The sequence below is a fragment of the Poecilia latipinna genome, unplaced genomic scaffold (assembly GCF_001443285.1).
Source record: "Poecilia latipinna isolate Pla-1442-1.1 unplaced genomic scaffold, P_latipinna-1.0 Scaffold145, whole genome shotgun sequence".
Lineage (NCBI taxonomy): Eukaryota > Metazoa > Chordata > Actinopteri > Cyprinodontiformes > Poeciliidae > Poecilia > Poecilia latipinna.
In genome coordinates this window covers 281753-299076 of record NW_015112761.1, presented here as the reverse complement: position 1 = coordinate 299076, position 17324 = coordinate 281753, and the positions used below count along the sequence as shown (strand labels likewise).

The 17324-nt window shown below is 36.3% G+C and overlaps 1 protein-coding gene across 2 annotated transcripts in view; it reads left to right on the top strand.

Annotated features, from left to right (window-relative positions):
- ocrl (OCRL inositol polyphosphate-5-phosphatase) overlaps positions 1–16793 on the top strand; it is a 31613-nt gene extending 14820 nt beyond the window's left edge. Inside the window, exons 9-24 of one of the 2 annotated variants that reach the window (XM_015029150.1) lie at positions 660–761; positions 862–976; positions 1448–1564; positions 1675–1856; positions 3229–3340; positions 3621–3730; positions 6494–6629; positions 7625–7735; positions 7843–8008; positions 8823–9052; positions 10219–10242; positions 11360–11479; positions 12503–12587; positions 12927–13054; positions 13137–13248; positions 14133–16793. In XM_015029150.1, coding sequence (XP_014884636.1) covers positions 660–761; positions 862–976; positions 1448–1564; positions 1675–1856; positions 3229–3340; positions 3621–3730; positions 6494–6629; positions 7625–7735; positions 7843–8008; positions 8823–9052; positions 10219–10242; positions 11360–11479; positions 12503–12587; positions 12927–13054; positions 13137–13248; positions 14133–14257 — 1975 coding nt within the window. In that variant the 3' untranslated portion in view covers positions 14258–16793. The remainder of the gene's footprint in view (positions 1–659; positions 762–861; positions 977–1447; positions 1565–1674; positions 1857–3228; positions 3341–3620; positions 3731–6493; positions 6630–7624; positions 7736–7842; positions 8009–8822; positions 9053–10218; positions 10243–11359; positions 11480–12502; positions 12588–12926; positions 13055–13136; positions 13249–14132) is intronic. The other variant, XM_015029151.1, reaches the window with a different exon arrangement.
- Positions 16794–17324: the final 531 nt, after the last annotated feature.

Below are 17324 nucleotides of genomic sequence, written 5' to 3'. Positions count from 1 at the left end.
TTTACAGATTTGTTAAAACTGTCACCATGTTGTGACGGTGTGTGTATGTGAGCCAGGTAATCCGTAATGGCTACTCTTGCATTATAATTATCTTCAAAAGACATGAAAGCCGGAGTAGTTTCTCAGGAGGAGGTTCTCAACGCTCTCAAAACAAAAAGCACTCATGGAGAGTTTTCTGCTTTCAAAAAGTTTTCTTATTCGCTGAATTGACGTCATACAAAAATTCAAACATAAATTTTATGACAGAAAAACTTTTTTAGTCCTTCCGTTCAAATCAGTCAGACCAACCACAGCAGCTGCTTTTGCTTGGTAATCCCAGCTGGAGGCTGACCTGACGAGGAGGAGGGCCTAATCAATTAATGAATAAATAAATAATAGATCTGCCATTAGCATAACTTTGTATCAATAACATTAATCATTTAGCAAATAATAAGCTAATCTAATACTTAATAGGCTCCAACATAATCTGTGAAAAGATCGATACGCTTGACTAAATGCACAGCTCCCGACCAAAAACAACCAATCAGAGCCAGGAGGCAGGTCTTAGAGCTGCCAATCAACCTCATGTACACGCTGCTAACTGTGCTAATTCTGTTTTAATTTAAAAAAGCAGAAAATGTTAAATTTTCCATTTACCAAAGAAACTTGTTTTGTTTTAGTTTCTTCATCGGAACGTGGAACGTGAACGGCCAGTCCCCAGACAGCAGCCTGGAGCCCTGGCTCTGCTGCGACCCCGACCCTCCTGACATTTACGCCGTTGGGTCAGTAAGCAATGACGATTCAACTCCAGCCATCAAGCAACACGATTATAAACCCGATTAGGAAATGCTAATAACTGAAATATTAATAATTTGATTGTAGTTTTCAGGAGTTGGACCTGAGCACTGAGGCGTTTTTCTACCTGGACTCGTCCAAAGAGCAGGTCTGGGTCGAAGCTGTGGAGAGGAGCCTGAACAGAAAAGGCGACTACAAAAGGGTGAGGAAAGGGTTAATTATCAAAGATGAAGAGTTAATGCTATGATTTCTCTGCTCAGGAAGATAAAAAATTAATTTAATCACTAATAATTTTATGCTGATTAAAAATAAAAACCTTAAGAAATAAACATGACTCTTGAACTGGACTTGGTGGCCACAAAGAAATCAGTTGAAGAACCACATATGGCCCCTGAACCACACTTTGGACACCCCTGCTTTAAGAACAGAAAATTAACTTTTTTAATTTTATCGAAGTGAGGTTCATTTCCTGTGAACAATCTGTGCTATAGATTTACATTAAGTGTGTTTTTTCTTTAAAAATGGTTGAGCTGACAGAAAATCCTTTGAAATTAAACCTGGAATTTTGAAATGTGGAAATATGTTGGAACCTTGTAAGTAAACAAAAATGGAGTTAAAAATCTTAGCTCATTCTGAGAAATTTGTATAATTGTTTTAAAAACGATTTCTGCAGATCCGGGTGATCCGACTTGTTGGGATGATGCTTGTGGTCTTTGTCAAGAAGAAACACAAGAAGCACATCAAGGAATTGGCTGCAGAGCATGTCGGGACGGGAATCATGGGAAAAATGGTTTGTTTACACTGAATCTTCTGCCTTATAACAGACAAAATACGTACTGAGGTTTTGGAACTGTTGTGATTTCCTTCATCAGCCTGAAGGCCTTTTATTTGATGTTTTAGGGGAACAAAGGAGGCGTCGCTATCAGGTTTGTTTTCCACAACACCAGCTTCTGCATCGTCAACTGCCACCTGGCGGCTCACGTCGAAGACTTTGAGCGCCGCAATCAGGACTACAGAGACATCTGTGCCCGAATGACCTTTCACCTCCTGGACTACCCGCCGCTGAACATCGTCAAACACGAGTGAGTCCCGCCAACACGTCCTCGTTTTGTTTCCGTTCTGACTTTACAGCATCGTTTTACCTAAAGGTGACCTGTTATGCTGCGTTCACATCGAACGCGTTTCACACGTCAGAAACGACGCTTCATGTTCAACGCCTGTGAACTTTGAAGTCAGACGCTTGAAGTTTTGCTTTAGACGCGCCTCAGGCGGGTCAGCATCGCTCCAGGCAGCGTTGAGAGGAGACTCTTTAGCGAAACTCTTCCACCTGCATATTTCATCTAAATATATGCAAAGTTTATTTAACGTGATTCAGCGTTTTTGCTGGATGGATTTGGATAGCTCAAATGCAGGGAAATATTTTCAAATGGTAAAAGTTATACCTTCCCGACATTCCAACTTCTTCGCTGATCCTCTTCCAGGCAAAGTCCTTTCTGTGTCTGTGTCTGCAGTCATAACTTGATTGGTCTTAGATTATAGTTCGAGAGCAAACAGACAATTTATCCTACTTAGGGTTTTTTTTCTCTTGAGATCATGTCAGAAAATGCACGTCCTGGTTGACGCTCCGCGTCGAGCGGCGAAGGATCAGATTTTTCAAGTCCAGCGTCGGACGAGCGAAATGCTTCACATCGCCCACGACGCGCCTTCACATAGACTGTGAATGTAAACCTGACGCTCATAACGCATTTGGTGTGAACGCAGCATTATGCTTCCCTGAGCAGGTTAGGACATTTCTATGGGCGATACAAAACATGTTTGTTACATTTTTTGCACAAAATCATTCTTAGATGATGAGATTTTAGTCTGCTCAGTCCTGCCTACTTGGAGCTCCTTTTATATCCTCTCGTCACTTTAAATCCAAATAAACTGCTGCTTGGCAACACTCCCCAACTCAGCGTTTACACTCATGTGAAAATAGCTGCAAACAGATTTCCAATTATACAAATTTGAAAAGCAGAAATGGAGTCTCTTGTACAACCAATAAGAATGCAGCAAGTGGTTTCTGGATCTAAAGTCAACAATAAAATAATTTCTTTTCCAGCAGCCATTGCACAGTGCATACAGAGGTAAAGCCAAATATCCTGGAGTTCAGTTTAGGTTGCTAGGTAACGGCGCTGAGGTTGCTAGGTAACTGCTCCATGCCCAATGAATGTTTATTAACATTCTGGAGGTTTTTGAAGCATTTTCCACACAACAGAAATAATTAATTTACTGTCAAAAGATAAATAGGTGGATTTTTTTTAAACGCTGGTGTTTTTAGAAGCAACCAGATGGAAAAATAAAAACACGAAAAATGTGAATTTTGCATAATGGGTCCCCTGTAAGCATAGCAGCCAGGTCATATTTACCGTTGAGTTGACCATGCGTGTCTGAAAACTGTTGGCTTTGTTCCAGTGTGGTGATCTGGCTTGGGGACCTGAACTACCGCCTCTTCCTGTACGACGCAGCAGAAGTCAAACATCTCATTACTGAGAACGCGCTAAAGAAGCTGCAGGAGTACGACCAGGTACTGAACTCGGGCAGCATTAATACAATAAACATCCCTACTCATATGTCTGGTAGATTATGCAAGCCAAAGGTTTTATGCCTCTTTTGTTTGTGGACTGAGTTTCTAAACAGAATGAGCTCAACAGCACCTTGTAGCAAACAGTTTCACAGTAGTTATATGAAGTAGGTTGATGTAAATTTGCAGGATTGTCAGATTTTTGCAGGTTTTATTCCTTTGAGTTTGGCTAAGAAAGAAGAGTTTAGTTTCCCAAATGAAATAAAGCTGTTTCCATGTGCAGCTGAACATTCAGAGGCAAACCAAAAGAGCCTTCGTCGACTTCATAGAGGGAGATATCAACTTCGTTCCCACATACAAGTACGACACCAAAACGGATCGATGGGACTCCAGGTGTGTCTTGTTTGATCAGACTTTCTTTCTGCTTCCCAATTTCTGTTTGCAGAAATAAAACCAGCATTACAAATATATTTTTATTGCCTTCATTTGTGTCTGAGCACTTGATGCATGTTGTGCTTGCAGATCAGTCGGGGCTGATCAAGCTACAACAAAACGTATTAGATAATTATTCAAATTTAATTTAAAACTTTTGACAGATGGAAAATTTCTTTCAATTATTAAATTCATCACTATGAATGCTGTTTAATATATAACTTTACAATCTTTGCAAAGTTACAGTACAGACCAAAAGTTTGGACACCTTTTCATTCAAAGAGTTTTCTTCATTTTCATGACTATGAAAATTTTAGATTCACACTGAAGGCATCAAAACTATGAATTAACACATGTGGAAATATGTACTAAACAAAAAAGTGAAACAACTGAAAATACGCCTTATATTCTAGGTTCTTCAAAGTAGCCACCTTTTGCTTTGATTACTGCTTCGCACACTCTTGGCATTCTCTTGATGAGCTTCAAGAGGTAGTCACCTGAAATGGTCTTCCAACAGTCTTGAAGGAGTTCCCAGAGATGCTTAGCACTTGTTGGCCCTTTTGCCTTCATTCTGCGGTCCAGCTCACCCCAAACCATCTCAATTGGGTTCAGGTCCGGTGACTGTGGAGGCCAGATCATCTGGCGCAGCACCCCATCACTCTCCTTCTTGGTCAAATAGCCCTTACACAGCCTGGAGGTGTGTTTGGGGTCATTGTCCTGTTGAAAAATAAATGATGGTCCAACTAAACGCAAACCAGATGGAATAGCATGCCGCTGCAAGATGCTGTGGTGGCCATGCTGGCCATGCCTTCAATTTTGAATAAATCCCCAACAGTGTCACCAGCAAAGCACCCCCACACCATCACACCTCCTCCTCCATGCTTCACAGTGGGAACCAGGCATGTAGAGTCCATCCGTTCACCTTTTCTGCGTCGCACAAAGACACGGTGGTTGGAACCAAAGATCACAAAGTTGGATTCATCAGACCAAAGCACAGATTTCCACTGGTCTAATGTCCATTCCTTGTGTTCTAAGCTCAAACAAGTCTCTTCTGCTTGTTGCCTGTCCTTAGCAGTGGTTTCCTAGCAGCTATTCTACCATGAAGGCCTGATTCACACAGTCTCCTCTTAACAGTTGTTGCAGAGATGTGTCTGCTGCTAGAACATTGACCTGGTCTCTAATCTGAGCTGCTGTTAACCTGCGATTTCTGAGGCTTGTGACTCGGATAGACTTATCCTCCCCAGCAGAGGTGACTCCTGGTCTTCCTTTCCTGGGGCGGTCCTCATGTGAGCCAGTTTCTTTGTAGCGCTTGATGGTTTTTGCGACTGCACTTGGGGACACTTTCAAAGTTTTCCCAATTTTTCGGACTGACTGACCTTCATTTCTTAAAGTAATGATGGCCACTCGTTTTTCTTTACTTAGCTGCTTTTGTCTTGCCATAATACAAATTCTAACACTATTCAGTAGGACTATCAGCTGTGTGTCCACCTGACTTCTGCACAACACAACTGATGGTCCCATCCCCATTTATAAGGCAAGAAATCCCACTTATTAACCTGACGGGGCACAGCTGTGAAGTGAAAACCATTTCAGGTGACGACCTCTCAAAACTCATCAAGAGAATGCAGAGTGTGTGCAAAATCACAGCAAAAGGTGGCTACTTTGAAGAAACTAGAATATAAGGCTTATTTTCAGTTGTTTTACACTTTTTTGTTTAGTACATGATTCCACATGTGTTAATTCATAGTTTTGATGCCTTCAGTGTGAATCTACAATGTCAATAGTCATGAAAATAAAGGGAACTCATTGAATGAGTAGGTGTCCAAACTTTTGGTCTGTACTGTATGTGCAGAAAAAGTAAGAATAAAAACTAATACAGAATGTTTACTGTTGACAGAAGCAACTAACGATTATTTTAACTTAATCTATCGATTAATCTGACGATTAATACATTAAACAAAATCTGACACGTTCTGGTAATTTATCTGTAGTTTTTTAAAACGATATTAGAAATATATTAAAAATGAAAATAAACTATTCAGTTCCTCTTATAAATAATAAGATAAAGATTTTATTTTGTAAAATGCAATAAAATACTAAAAATATTTCTAACATGTAAAACCTTTAGTCCTTTCTTCTTGATTTAATCAATACATTATTGGCTATTTTTTGATTAACCAGTTCATAACTGAATAGTAGATGATGTTTATTAGGAGGAGATTTTTAAATTTATTTTTACAGAATTTTAATGAACCTACAGTTAAGGTTTTTTGGTTTGTCTTAAATGCAAAATGTCTACATTTTTGTTCATTTTTAGCTTAGTTACTGCTGTGAGTAATTCAGCTACAACTAATTAAGTTCTGAAATTAACCGTTTTTGAGCTTGTGTTCTCCAGTTAACGATTAATCGATTACTAAATTAGTCAGCCATTGTTTCAATAATCACTTAATCATGATTAATCGTTTCTGCTCAAACTGTATGTGAAGAAAAAGTAGGAATAAAAGCGAACGTGCATTATTAGTTGGATGTTTGTAAATTTGAATCTGATGGCAGATTAAACTTAAGTTTTCTCTTTTCCTCCTGATTTAATTTCTATAAATTTGCCTCACGGTTCAGCAGCTGAAGCGTTTTCCTGCCCTGACGCAGCGTCAGCAGTTCTTTCCTCCAGGACTTTCTGTATTTTTCACTCATATTTTCCTCTCAAACTTTATCTGCTTCCTGCAGCGGGAAGTGCCGAATCCCCGCCTGGTGCGATAGGATTCTGTGGCGCGGCAGCAACGTCCAGCAGCTCAAATACCGAAGCCACATGGAGATGAAAACCAGCGACCACAAGCCGGTCAGCTCGCTCTTCAAAATCGGGGTAAGACGTTGAGGAGTGTCAAATATCAGGCTTAAAGGTCCAGAACAAGATGAGAAAATAACTTCAAAATAGCTTCCAAGCAGAAGAAACGACACTTTATACCCACAGTTTTTCTTTCATCAGAAGCGTCTCTGATTTTTACTGCAGAATATAAGCAGCTCTCTAACTTAGTTCTTTTATGCCATTAAAAACAAAATGTGTTGTTTTTTTCCCACACAAGACTTAAAAATAATAATAAAAAAAGTAAACTGGATATGAAGTGTGGCAACAAACTTTAAGATCAAAACAAGACAGGTAAAACTTGGATATCAAAACAAATGGAGTAGAATAGAAAAGTACTTTATTGTATCGCATTCTTTACATACAGTAAGCTGCCTGACTTTAGAGCTTTATAAAAATTACTTTATTTTTTCAAAATTCTGTTTTACCTGTGCTTTTTTCTTTAAAAAATCCATATTTTTGATAAAATAAACACATTTCACCCCCAAAAAAGTCGTTATATAAAGTCAACATTTTCTGTAGTTGTATAGAAAATAGTTTAAATGTTTTGAGATTTGAAGTATTGCCAGTTATTAGTAACTGTTTTTTTATTAAATTGTAGCCAAGGTGGAAGTAAAAGAAAAATCTTTTGTAGAAAATAAAAACATTTCAGATATAAACAAAAATTTCAACAGTGTCTGCAGTAATGTTGAGAGTTTTAAAAACTTTTTATTTCAAATTTCTCTAAAACATGATTCTATTTATCATTTATTTTAAAAGGATCACCTGTTTTGGCTTATAAAGCTCCAAAATGTCTTCACGAGGCGTGCATCTCACGCTGCTGAGGATCTTTGCTAAGATGCTAGGCTAATGCTAGCTCTCTTCCTCTCTGTTTAGATATAACTTGTCTTAAAAGTCGGTTATGAACATTATTTCTTTGCAGCTTTAATGAATCATGTACCAAACATGTAAATTTGTTTAATTTGGATTCATGTGGATGTTTGTTTGTGCAACAGGTGAAAGTCGTGGATGAGCAGCGCCAGAAAAGAGTGTTTGAAGACATCGTTCGCGCCATGGACCGAATGGAGAACGACTGCCTTCCTTCTGTGTCTCTCAGCAGGATAGATGTAATAAAGCTCAACCTTTTTAAAATAAACTCACATATTTACAAATAAACGTGTAAATTTGTGGGGTTAATGAGCTTTTTGCTGGATTTCTCCTCGTCGTTTTGCAGTTTACGTTTAAGGACGTTAAGTTCAGGCAGCTGCAGAAGGAGCGCTTCCTGATCAAAAACGACGGCCAGGTGCCATGTCACTTTGCCTTCATCCCCAAACCAAACGACCCAAACTATTGCAAGCCGTGGCTGCGAGCCGAACCCAGCGACGGATTCTTAGAGCCAAGTAAGATTTATTTTTTTCCTTTTCTTTTAATCTGTTTTTACAGAAGCTTCAAATCCTTGAAAATGTTTTCAATATATGAAAAGTGGTTGATATTGTAAAAGTCCAGAGTTTCCATACACCTAATAAAAAGACACATGTAGATATTTATTTCTCTCCATTTGAAGTTAAATCAGCCTAAACTTTTCTTGTTTTATGTAGGTTTGATTTACAAAAATTATTTCTATTTGCTAAATGCCAGAAAACATTTTCCAAATTGTTTTTTTGTAATTTTCTTTTATGTTTCAGCAGGAAGGTTATTTACCTTAACATGATTTGTTTTGATTGATTCAGTGTAATGAATATTTATTATTCCTCATTTCTAGTTGACTTATCTATGTGTAATTAAAATAAAGGTTGCCTTATCTTTTATATGTTAAACAATATTATTGAAATTGGGAATTGTTTTTGTTTGTGCTTTGTTCTTGGATAAATCAGGTGTATAAAACATTAAATTATGGTATATTTTAGTTTATTTTGCCCCTGCTGTAGAAGGTAGAATACTATAACTAGACTTTATTAATAACGGTAATAAGTTATATACAGTCATGAACTGACTTAGTTCATTTTTATTGTTTTTATCTGCAAAAAGTTGAAAACTTCCCTTGAATTTTACCGTGATAAAATTTCACAAACTCTTTACTAAGCCACAGTTCATGCATTAAATGTTCATCAGCATTAGCAGCAAAACCAAAAACCACATTAATATAATGGATAACTCCTCGTTTCCTAAGAAATAAACGTTTTCTTTTGGACTTCTTCTGTGTTCTCTGAGCAGGTGAGACCCTGGAAATCTACCTGGAGGTTTATGTAAGTAAAGACTCAGTTACCCTGCTAAACTCTGGACAGGACTCTATTTATGATATCCTGGTGCTCCATTTGGACCGCGGCAAAGACTACTTCATCACCATCTCTGGGAACTACCTGTCCAGCTGCTTCGGCACCTCACTGGAGACTCTGTGCCGCATCAGGAAGCCGGTCAGAGAGGTCGCCAACCTCATCGACCTGGTGAGGGAAACGCAGCAGCTGCTCTAGAAGCTACTGCGTTTAATTTATTTTGGGTTGTGCTCATTTATAATCACAATGTTGTGACCAGAACTTGACCTCCAAAGGCAACAAATTCGGGCAAGTAGTTTCTAGTGAAAATATCTTGAGTTCATTTGAGATGAGACAAAACTGACAAGTAACTTTTCAGCAAGAAACAGGAGCTTGTTTTTAAATAATTATTTTTAATATTGATGAAACGTTCTTGATCTAATGACGGATGCTATAAGTGAAATAATCTGCCATTAGAACAAGTACTTTTTATCAATATTAAAGAATCATTAACTTAAACCAAGTAATTGTAAACATTAAGGGAAATGTAAAATATTACATGTTTTATTTATTGTTGTGAAGGTAGACGACAAAGGAATCAGTAATATTTTTTTGTTTTTAATTGGGGAATTTTATCCCTCGGTGTAAAAAGTTTGGACACTTAAGTTTTGTTTACTTTCATGTGTACTAAGATATTTGCAGTAGAAATTGTAAGTCAAAAAAAAGTTTTTTGGTCTAATAGTGCAAATATGTTGAAATAAGACAAAAATAAATTACAAGTAAGTGAAATAATCTGCCAAAGGAACTGGTACTGTTTCCATTAATGTATTTACTGACTTAAGCTCTGGTGTTTTGCTGAAAAGTTGCTTGTAGTTTTGTTTCAAAGCGTACCGACATGTCTGCACTGCTGGACCAAAACTCCTTGGTAATACTTTGTTTTTGCAGAGTGTGAACGTGTGAGGGCTCATTTGGTCCCTCAGGCTAAAATCAGTCACCAGTCGGTTTATATTTAGCAACATAAAATGTCTCGACTTGTGTATTTCTGTTTGCGAACAGGGAAGTAGCAGAAACATTTAACAGGATTTCCTAAAAGGAAAAAAAAATCCAGGAAACTTTGACTTTGTTCTTTCTTGTCTCATCATCTCTTCCTGTATATTTTCCACCTTATCTGGTTAAACTTTGGGATAAACTCCTGAATTTCCATTTCAACAGTCAGATTGATTGATGATATTAAAACATTTAAGTAAGAGCGTTTGAATTTTGGGGGGTTTTCTGCTTTTACACGTCTCACTTTGTGTGTTTTCTCTCCTCGTCTTGCTCGTTTCTTTGCTGTGGTTGTGGGCTGGCTTCTTGCTCAGGGAGAGGACAGCAGTACAGAAAAGGTAAATAATTAACAGAAACCAATAATCTGATACCGGAAGGCGGCATCGGCCCAGATACGAGTCAGTTATTCCCTTTACGCCACGTTATCGAAATCCTAGTTCAGCTGTAACTAGTTAAATTTACCTCAGTAACTTTTCTGAAAAAAATTACTTGGAGTACTTTTACTTTAGTAACTTTTTTATGAAGTGTCTCTACCCACTGAATGAAAAACAAACATGTTTTAACCAAAAAAAAAATTTGTTTTCATTGAAATACAATTTCTTTTGCCCAATTCTGTTAGTTACATGAATTATTGTGATTTTGTCTGGTGAGCTGTTGTTACCGCTGTACAATGGCTGCTGGAAAAGACGAATGTTTTGTTGTTGACTTAACATTGATGAACCACTTGCTGCATTCTTTTTGGTTGTGCAGGAGGCTCCACTTGTGCTTTTCAAAGATGTTCAGTTGTATGATTGCACATCTGTTTGCATCCGTTTCCACATGCGAGTGTAAAATGTTGAGTTTGTTGGCGTGGCCAGGAGCATATTATTAGGATTTAAAGTGACAGGAACCCTAAAACGCTTCATTAAATCTTTGCTTTTGTGCAAAAACTGTAATGAACACGTTTTGTTTAACCTATCCCAACCTGTTCAAGGGCGCATAATAGGTCAACTTTGAATATTCTGTCATAAAACTAGATACATATTAACTTCCTGTCGGCTTTGGTGTTCAGTGTTATCAAACATGAGCAGCAGCTCTGTCAGCTTTGTAGTTCAGTTTGAGGTTTTATCTTTGTCATTAAACATCATGTGACCTGGAGGAGAAACGGTTAAAACGCCTCCAGTGAAAGTTCGACTCATGTTTCATCTCATCCCAAAGCTTTGGAGAACACAAGATTAAAAGTAATTCGAAGAAGTAATCTTAAAGTTTTAGATGTTCCTGGTCTGTGCTTCATTAGTTTAATGAGCCAAAATGGCTATTTCTGGACCTGGGATCCATTTGCAGAAACAAAAATAACATTTCCAGCTTTGTGAAATGTCTCCCCCTCAAATGATCAAATTAGCTGCTTTTTATTGAGATGTTTCTCTGAAAATAACATTTTTCTTGATAGAAACTGTTAATTTATTTGCTTCTCAGGAAAAGTCGATGGTGAATTTATTGTTTGCGGATGGAGGAAGTTCTGATGACGTCCCTCTGAAAATCCCCAAAGAGGTTTGGATCCTGGTCAACCACCTCTTCACCAAGTCCTGCGATCAGGTTCGACGACACGCCCAGATTATTCAACGACAGTTTCTGATTAAAACACACGCTGGTCTGACTTTATCAAATGACTTACACAATGAAGAGAAAGTTATGGTTTCTCTAAACAAAAGGAAAGTTTGATGAAGTGTCATCAGGTCAGTTTAAGTGAAATAAAATGCTGTTTATTTTATTTAAGCTACTTTTTCTGTTGTCTGATCACCGACATGAAGAAGTTTAAATTTTAGATGAAGTTAGGCTTTGATTAATCGAATAAATGGAGTTTTGTTGTAATCCAGAGATTCTAGATTATGACAGATTATTGGGGACAGACAAGGATTATATTCTTTTATTTGAAATTCTGAGAATAAAGTCATATTTTCAGAATTAAAACCCAATATTGCCAGAAGAAAGTCGTAAAATTACAAGAAAAAAGTCGCTTTAATAAGAGAAAACGTGTAGATTTACAAAGACGTGATCAGCTCGATTAAGTTTGTTTGGTCCCATTTGCAAAAAAACATATGCAACTTTACAAGGTGCTCAACATTTATCATGTTTATTATTTTTCATGTAGGAGATATAAAATTACTACTTCATTTCACAAATATTACAACTTTATTCTTGTAATATTTTGACTTTTTTCTCTTCATAACAATTTTAAAAATTTTACGACTTTGTTTTCATATCATTATGGCTTCATTCTCATATTATCACTTTATTCTCGTATTATTATCACTTTATTCTCATATTATGACTTCATTTTCATTTAATTCTGATTTTTTTCTCTTATTACACATTAATCTGATAATATTTACTTTTTGTTAAACTACCTCTTGTATTATTCCAACTTTCTCGTCTTGTGACTTTTCATCATGCTAATTTATTCTCATATGAGTTTATTTTATCTTAACTTATTGTCGTACGGCTTTTTCCTCTCCATATTCTGACTTTATTCCTGTAATGTATTCTTTCTTCGCATGTCTCTAATACTTTGTGCCATTGGATGATCTGGCGTTTGAGTCGTTATGTTTTTGCTTGCAGGAGGATTTATTCCAGACTCCAGGCCTGCAGGAGGAGCTCCAAAGCATCATTGACTGCCTGGACACCAGCATCCCGGAGTCTCTACGTATCCTTGAGATCATTTTATTAAAAATCAGGTTTATTTTTTAAAAGCTGCAATGATGATATTGAATTATCCTGAACAACAATATCATCTACAACATGCTCCAGATGTTAATGAAGGTTACCTTCACATTAGCTTATAAAATATGTTACATTTTAGGTTGATTAAAGTTAAAAAGTATATATATGTATATATATATATATATATATATATTTTTAAACACTTACCTTTGGAAACTGTGTAGGTAGAAAATAAACAGATGTGTGCAGACACGCATTTTAAACTCTGTTGTTCTTTGTGTAAACTCCACTGGACTCCAGTTTCTCCGTAACTTTGGTCCAGCTGGTTGCAACCACTCTGTAGCCGAAGCTCTGCTGATCTTCCTGGAGGCCTTGCCAGAGCCAGTGGTTTGCTACGAACTCTACCAACGGTGCCTTGACAGCTCCCACGACAGCCGCCTCTGCAAGCAGGTAGGCAGAGGTTTCTGTTTCTGCAACACAAAGCGAAGTGATGATGAATCTGCTGCAGTAAACGTCTGTCTGACGTTCACAGCTGGTCTCCCAGCTCTCCCGGCCGCATCGGAACGTGTTTCGATACCTGATGTCTTTCCTGAAGGAACTGCTGAAGCACTCGAACAACAACAACCTAACAGCAAACCTCATCGGTAAGAAACGGACCAACAGCAAGAACAAATGAATCAATACGCAAAAATAAAAACGAACAGACAAAAGAACTGAAAGAACAAATGTATCAATACACAAAAATGAAAATGAACAGATGAATATTTATAAATTAACAAGTTAAATTAAGAAAATAAAACAAATAATTGAAAATAATTTAATAAAAAATGAATAAACGTGAATGAATATCTGAAATAAAGAACCAAAATGCGAGACTACCGAGAATAAATCGGTTAATAAGAATATTAAAGGAAATTAACAATAAATAGAATTGACATTTAGTAAATTGATACCGCTTTTTGTCTGTCTGTAATGTTTGTTTTGTGTGATTAATAAATTTATAAAAGGAAACTGAAGAACAATTAGTGGATGAAAATGAATAAAAATTGAAAATGAACATGAAAGTAAAAAAACAAAAACAAAAACAAGAATAGATGGAAATCTACAAACTAACCAAGATGACCAAGAATAATTTGGAATTAGCAAATTAAATGAGAATTAGGCTGAATGCAGAAAAAAATCTAATTAACAAAAATTAAAGCCAGGAATGAATGACTTAATTAAAAACAAAATTAACAATAACATTTTATTTTGTGAGAATCAAAGAAATTCATTTAAAAAATGATTGAGGCTAAATGAATAAAAGTGAATGAGTGGAAGTTGATAAACATGTAAGCAGTAATTTAAATAAATGAAAAGGATGCAGTGTGAGAGTAATAAAATATGAATTATAAATAAGAAAAATAATGAGATTTAACTGAACAAATAAGGACTCCTAGAATATATATTGAGAATAAATGAAAAATAATAATAAACATGATTACTGTAACGATAAAAGACATTAATATGGACGGTTTTGTGTTTCCAGCTACTCTCTTCGCCAGCCTCCTCATCCGACCGCCGCCCAACATGGTCAGCAGGCAGTCGGGTCAGGACCGACAGAAAGCCATCAACTTCATCCTGGGTTTCCTCATGTCTGCAGACGACGACTAACCAACGACGGCCCGACCCGCCGGGTCACCGACCGGCTTGGTTACACCGAACTGCTCACCAATTCGGCCATCACAGGCTTTGACCTCAGTAGGCGTCGCGTTTTCGACATGAGAAGAGTTTGAACTGTCACACTTTTTAACGACTTAAAGGACGGAGACCGGACCTCGCTGTCTGCTGACTCTTTACGGGAAGACACTCATGCCAAAAAACAGTGAGTGGAGAAACTGTGGAAACGCTATCCAGAGAGACCCACACTAAACGCAGTAGTGCTACTTCCAGGAGTGGGGGTAAATAATATTGTTGATCATTTAGTCTGAAATGTACGGGAGAAGATTAGGGCCGCCACTAAAAAGGTAAAATTCTAATTATTAACTCAGAATTTTGACTTTTTTTTCTCTCTTTTTTTTTAATTCTGACTTTTTCTGACATTTTTTCAGTTTTTATTTTATTTTTTTCTCTCAGAATTCTGACTTTTTTTCTTCGTAGAATTCTGACTTTAATGTCTGAATTCTTTTTTCTGAGAATTATTTTCAGAATTCTTTTAACTCTTTCATAATTCTGACTTTGAACTTGGAATTCTGGCTTTGTCTGAGAATTATTTTCAGAATTCTTTTGACTTTTTTCCTCAGAATTCTGACTTTAAACTCAGAATTATAATTCGGTCAGGTTATGTCAAAATCCACATAAATTAAGTCAATTATTTTGTTAGGATATAAAAATGATCACATAACTTTTTCTTCCTTGTTATAAGTTTTGTAAATCTTCACTCTTGGAAATACTGTCCTAAAATTATTTGGTAGATTTGCGTTTTATAATTAGATTTGCCTAATGGTGCATTTAGGCGATTCTGAGAAAAAAAGTCAGATTTTTTTTTTTTTTTTTTTTTTTTAAATTGCCCTACTTTTCTTCCGTAGAAATGGGATAAATATAGTATTTAGTTACTACGAATGTTTATGCTTAAGTAACGACAATCATTTGTTGCTGCATTTTAGCTGAGGAGAGAATAGAATTTATTATCCAACACATTGGTTGTATTTTAACTGTTATTTATATTTTTTTTCTCCTGCGTTTGCAACATTTGTTTTTTTTCTTTTTACTGCAGTTTGTTTTACTTTTGTACCAGTACTATGAACAACAACCTGATTGAAGTTGGCTGCAGACATTCTTCAAATTGGTGTCAAACGTTTGTGCAGAACATTTTGTGCTGCTATCATTTTGAAGATATTAATGTGTTTCCAGAGGTCATCAAAGGTCAAACAGCCAGTCTACATTTACAAAAACAAACAAAATATGGCGTCAATCAACATTGCTACTTTTGTTCAGCAATTTTTTTGTGCTGTTAAAAATTTTTTTCTACAGACATTAATTAAACCAAACAAAGATTATATAATTTTTTTTGTATATTTGTGTCACTAAACATTTTGAAGCACAGTTGATTCGCACACAATTTGCTGTTTTGTAAACAGAGGTTGACCTTTCAAAAAATGTATTGCTATCTTTAAAATTATAGTGGCACAAAGATTTTTTTTTCTGCACCAGGGCTTGACAGCAATTTTATTTAATTTCAGCTTCACTCAGGTCGACGAACACCGTATTTTTGTCATGTTTTTCCCTCCGTACATTCAGTTCTGTCAGCCTTACAGAACAAACTTATCACACTAAACCTCCTGGCCGAGTGTAGAGCCGCCCTCCGAGGGTTTTGACGTCTCGATGTAAATATGAATGTTTTGTGTTTCATGACTGTCCGGTGGTGAGATTCTGTGACGTTGTCTCCTGTCAGCCATTACAGTGGTACCGTTTATATCTGTGTTTGTTTACATGTCCTCCCACATGTCTCATACCGCAGCTGTATCGAGTGTTTGCTGAGTAAAAGCTCTTCGCAGTGCTGCAGTGTTTTCTGGGAGCAGATGTACCAAGATTGAAGCCCTCATTTATCTACGGTTTTGTACTCCGGTCTCAGCTGTGCTACTGAAGATGCTATTTTTTCGATTCCAACTCTTGAAAAACATGTGGTTGTAGAAATAAGGAACTTTCCCCCCCCCTCAGTCTGTTGAACGTTTCCTCTTTAACGGTTTCTCTCGACAAATGTCAGCTTTAGTTTTCACAATCATGACACTCATTTCCTCCGATTAGCATCTTGAGTAACTGATGTCCGGAAAACCCAAATACAGAAAAGCAGTAAATGTTAAGCTACAGAGACAATAAGAACACACTTTAAGGTGAAAACCATAAATCAAACATTAATGTGAGTTTTGCCAAATGGTTACTGTTGCTTGAGGAAACTTAATCTTTTCAGTAGAAATACAAACTGTCATTAGCAAGAAAACGTGATTGAACAGTTTTAAATTTTGGATTTAAAACGTCATCTGACATTTTTTTGTTTCATAAATTTAAGGTACATTTAACAGCGACTTTAATATTTTGGGTACTTTTTAATTTATTTAAGATGAATAAAACTAGATGAAATGCCAATGTCGTGTTTTCAACTTATTTTTGTTGTGACCCAGCCTGGTAAAAAAAAAAAAATACAACCAGCCCCTTGTTCAACACTTTGATTTTCATTTTGTTTTATTTAATTCACACAATAAATGTGAATTGTTCATGTAACAACTGAAAGAAAAAGGGCAGAAAGTATCAAGTTTATTTGCACCACACATTTCAGCTACAAGACAGTTCAGAGTACTTTACATTACAAAAAAATAAAATAAAATGTCATATATAAACCTTCATATTTGTTCCTATTCACATTAAGAGAAAATTTGCTTTTCCAGCTCTAAAGACTATTATGGAAATATTTCAAATATCAACTTACTCAACGGCATATCGCTTCATAATGATTTTCAAATTTCTATTAGAAACAGATTGTCAAGATTGTTCCTTTTACTGAAATGCATCTTTGCATTTTGAAATTCTTAGGCCCTTTTAAGTTGTATTTGCTTTCTCTTTTAAAAAGTCAGTTTTGAATATTTAAAAAATGCGTTTGAATCACATGTTGGTAAAACAAATTTATGTTTTGTAGATACATTTTAGAATGTTGTACTTATTCATGAAGTTTCAGTAAGTTTAT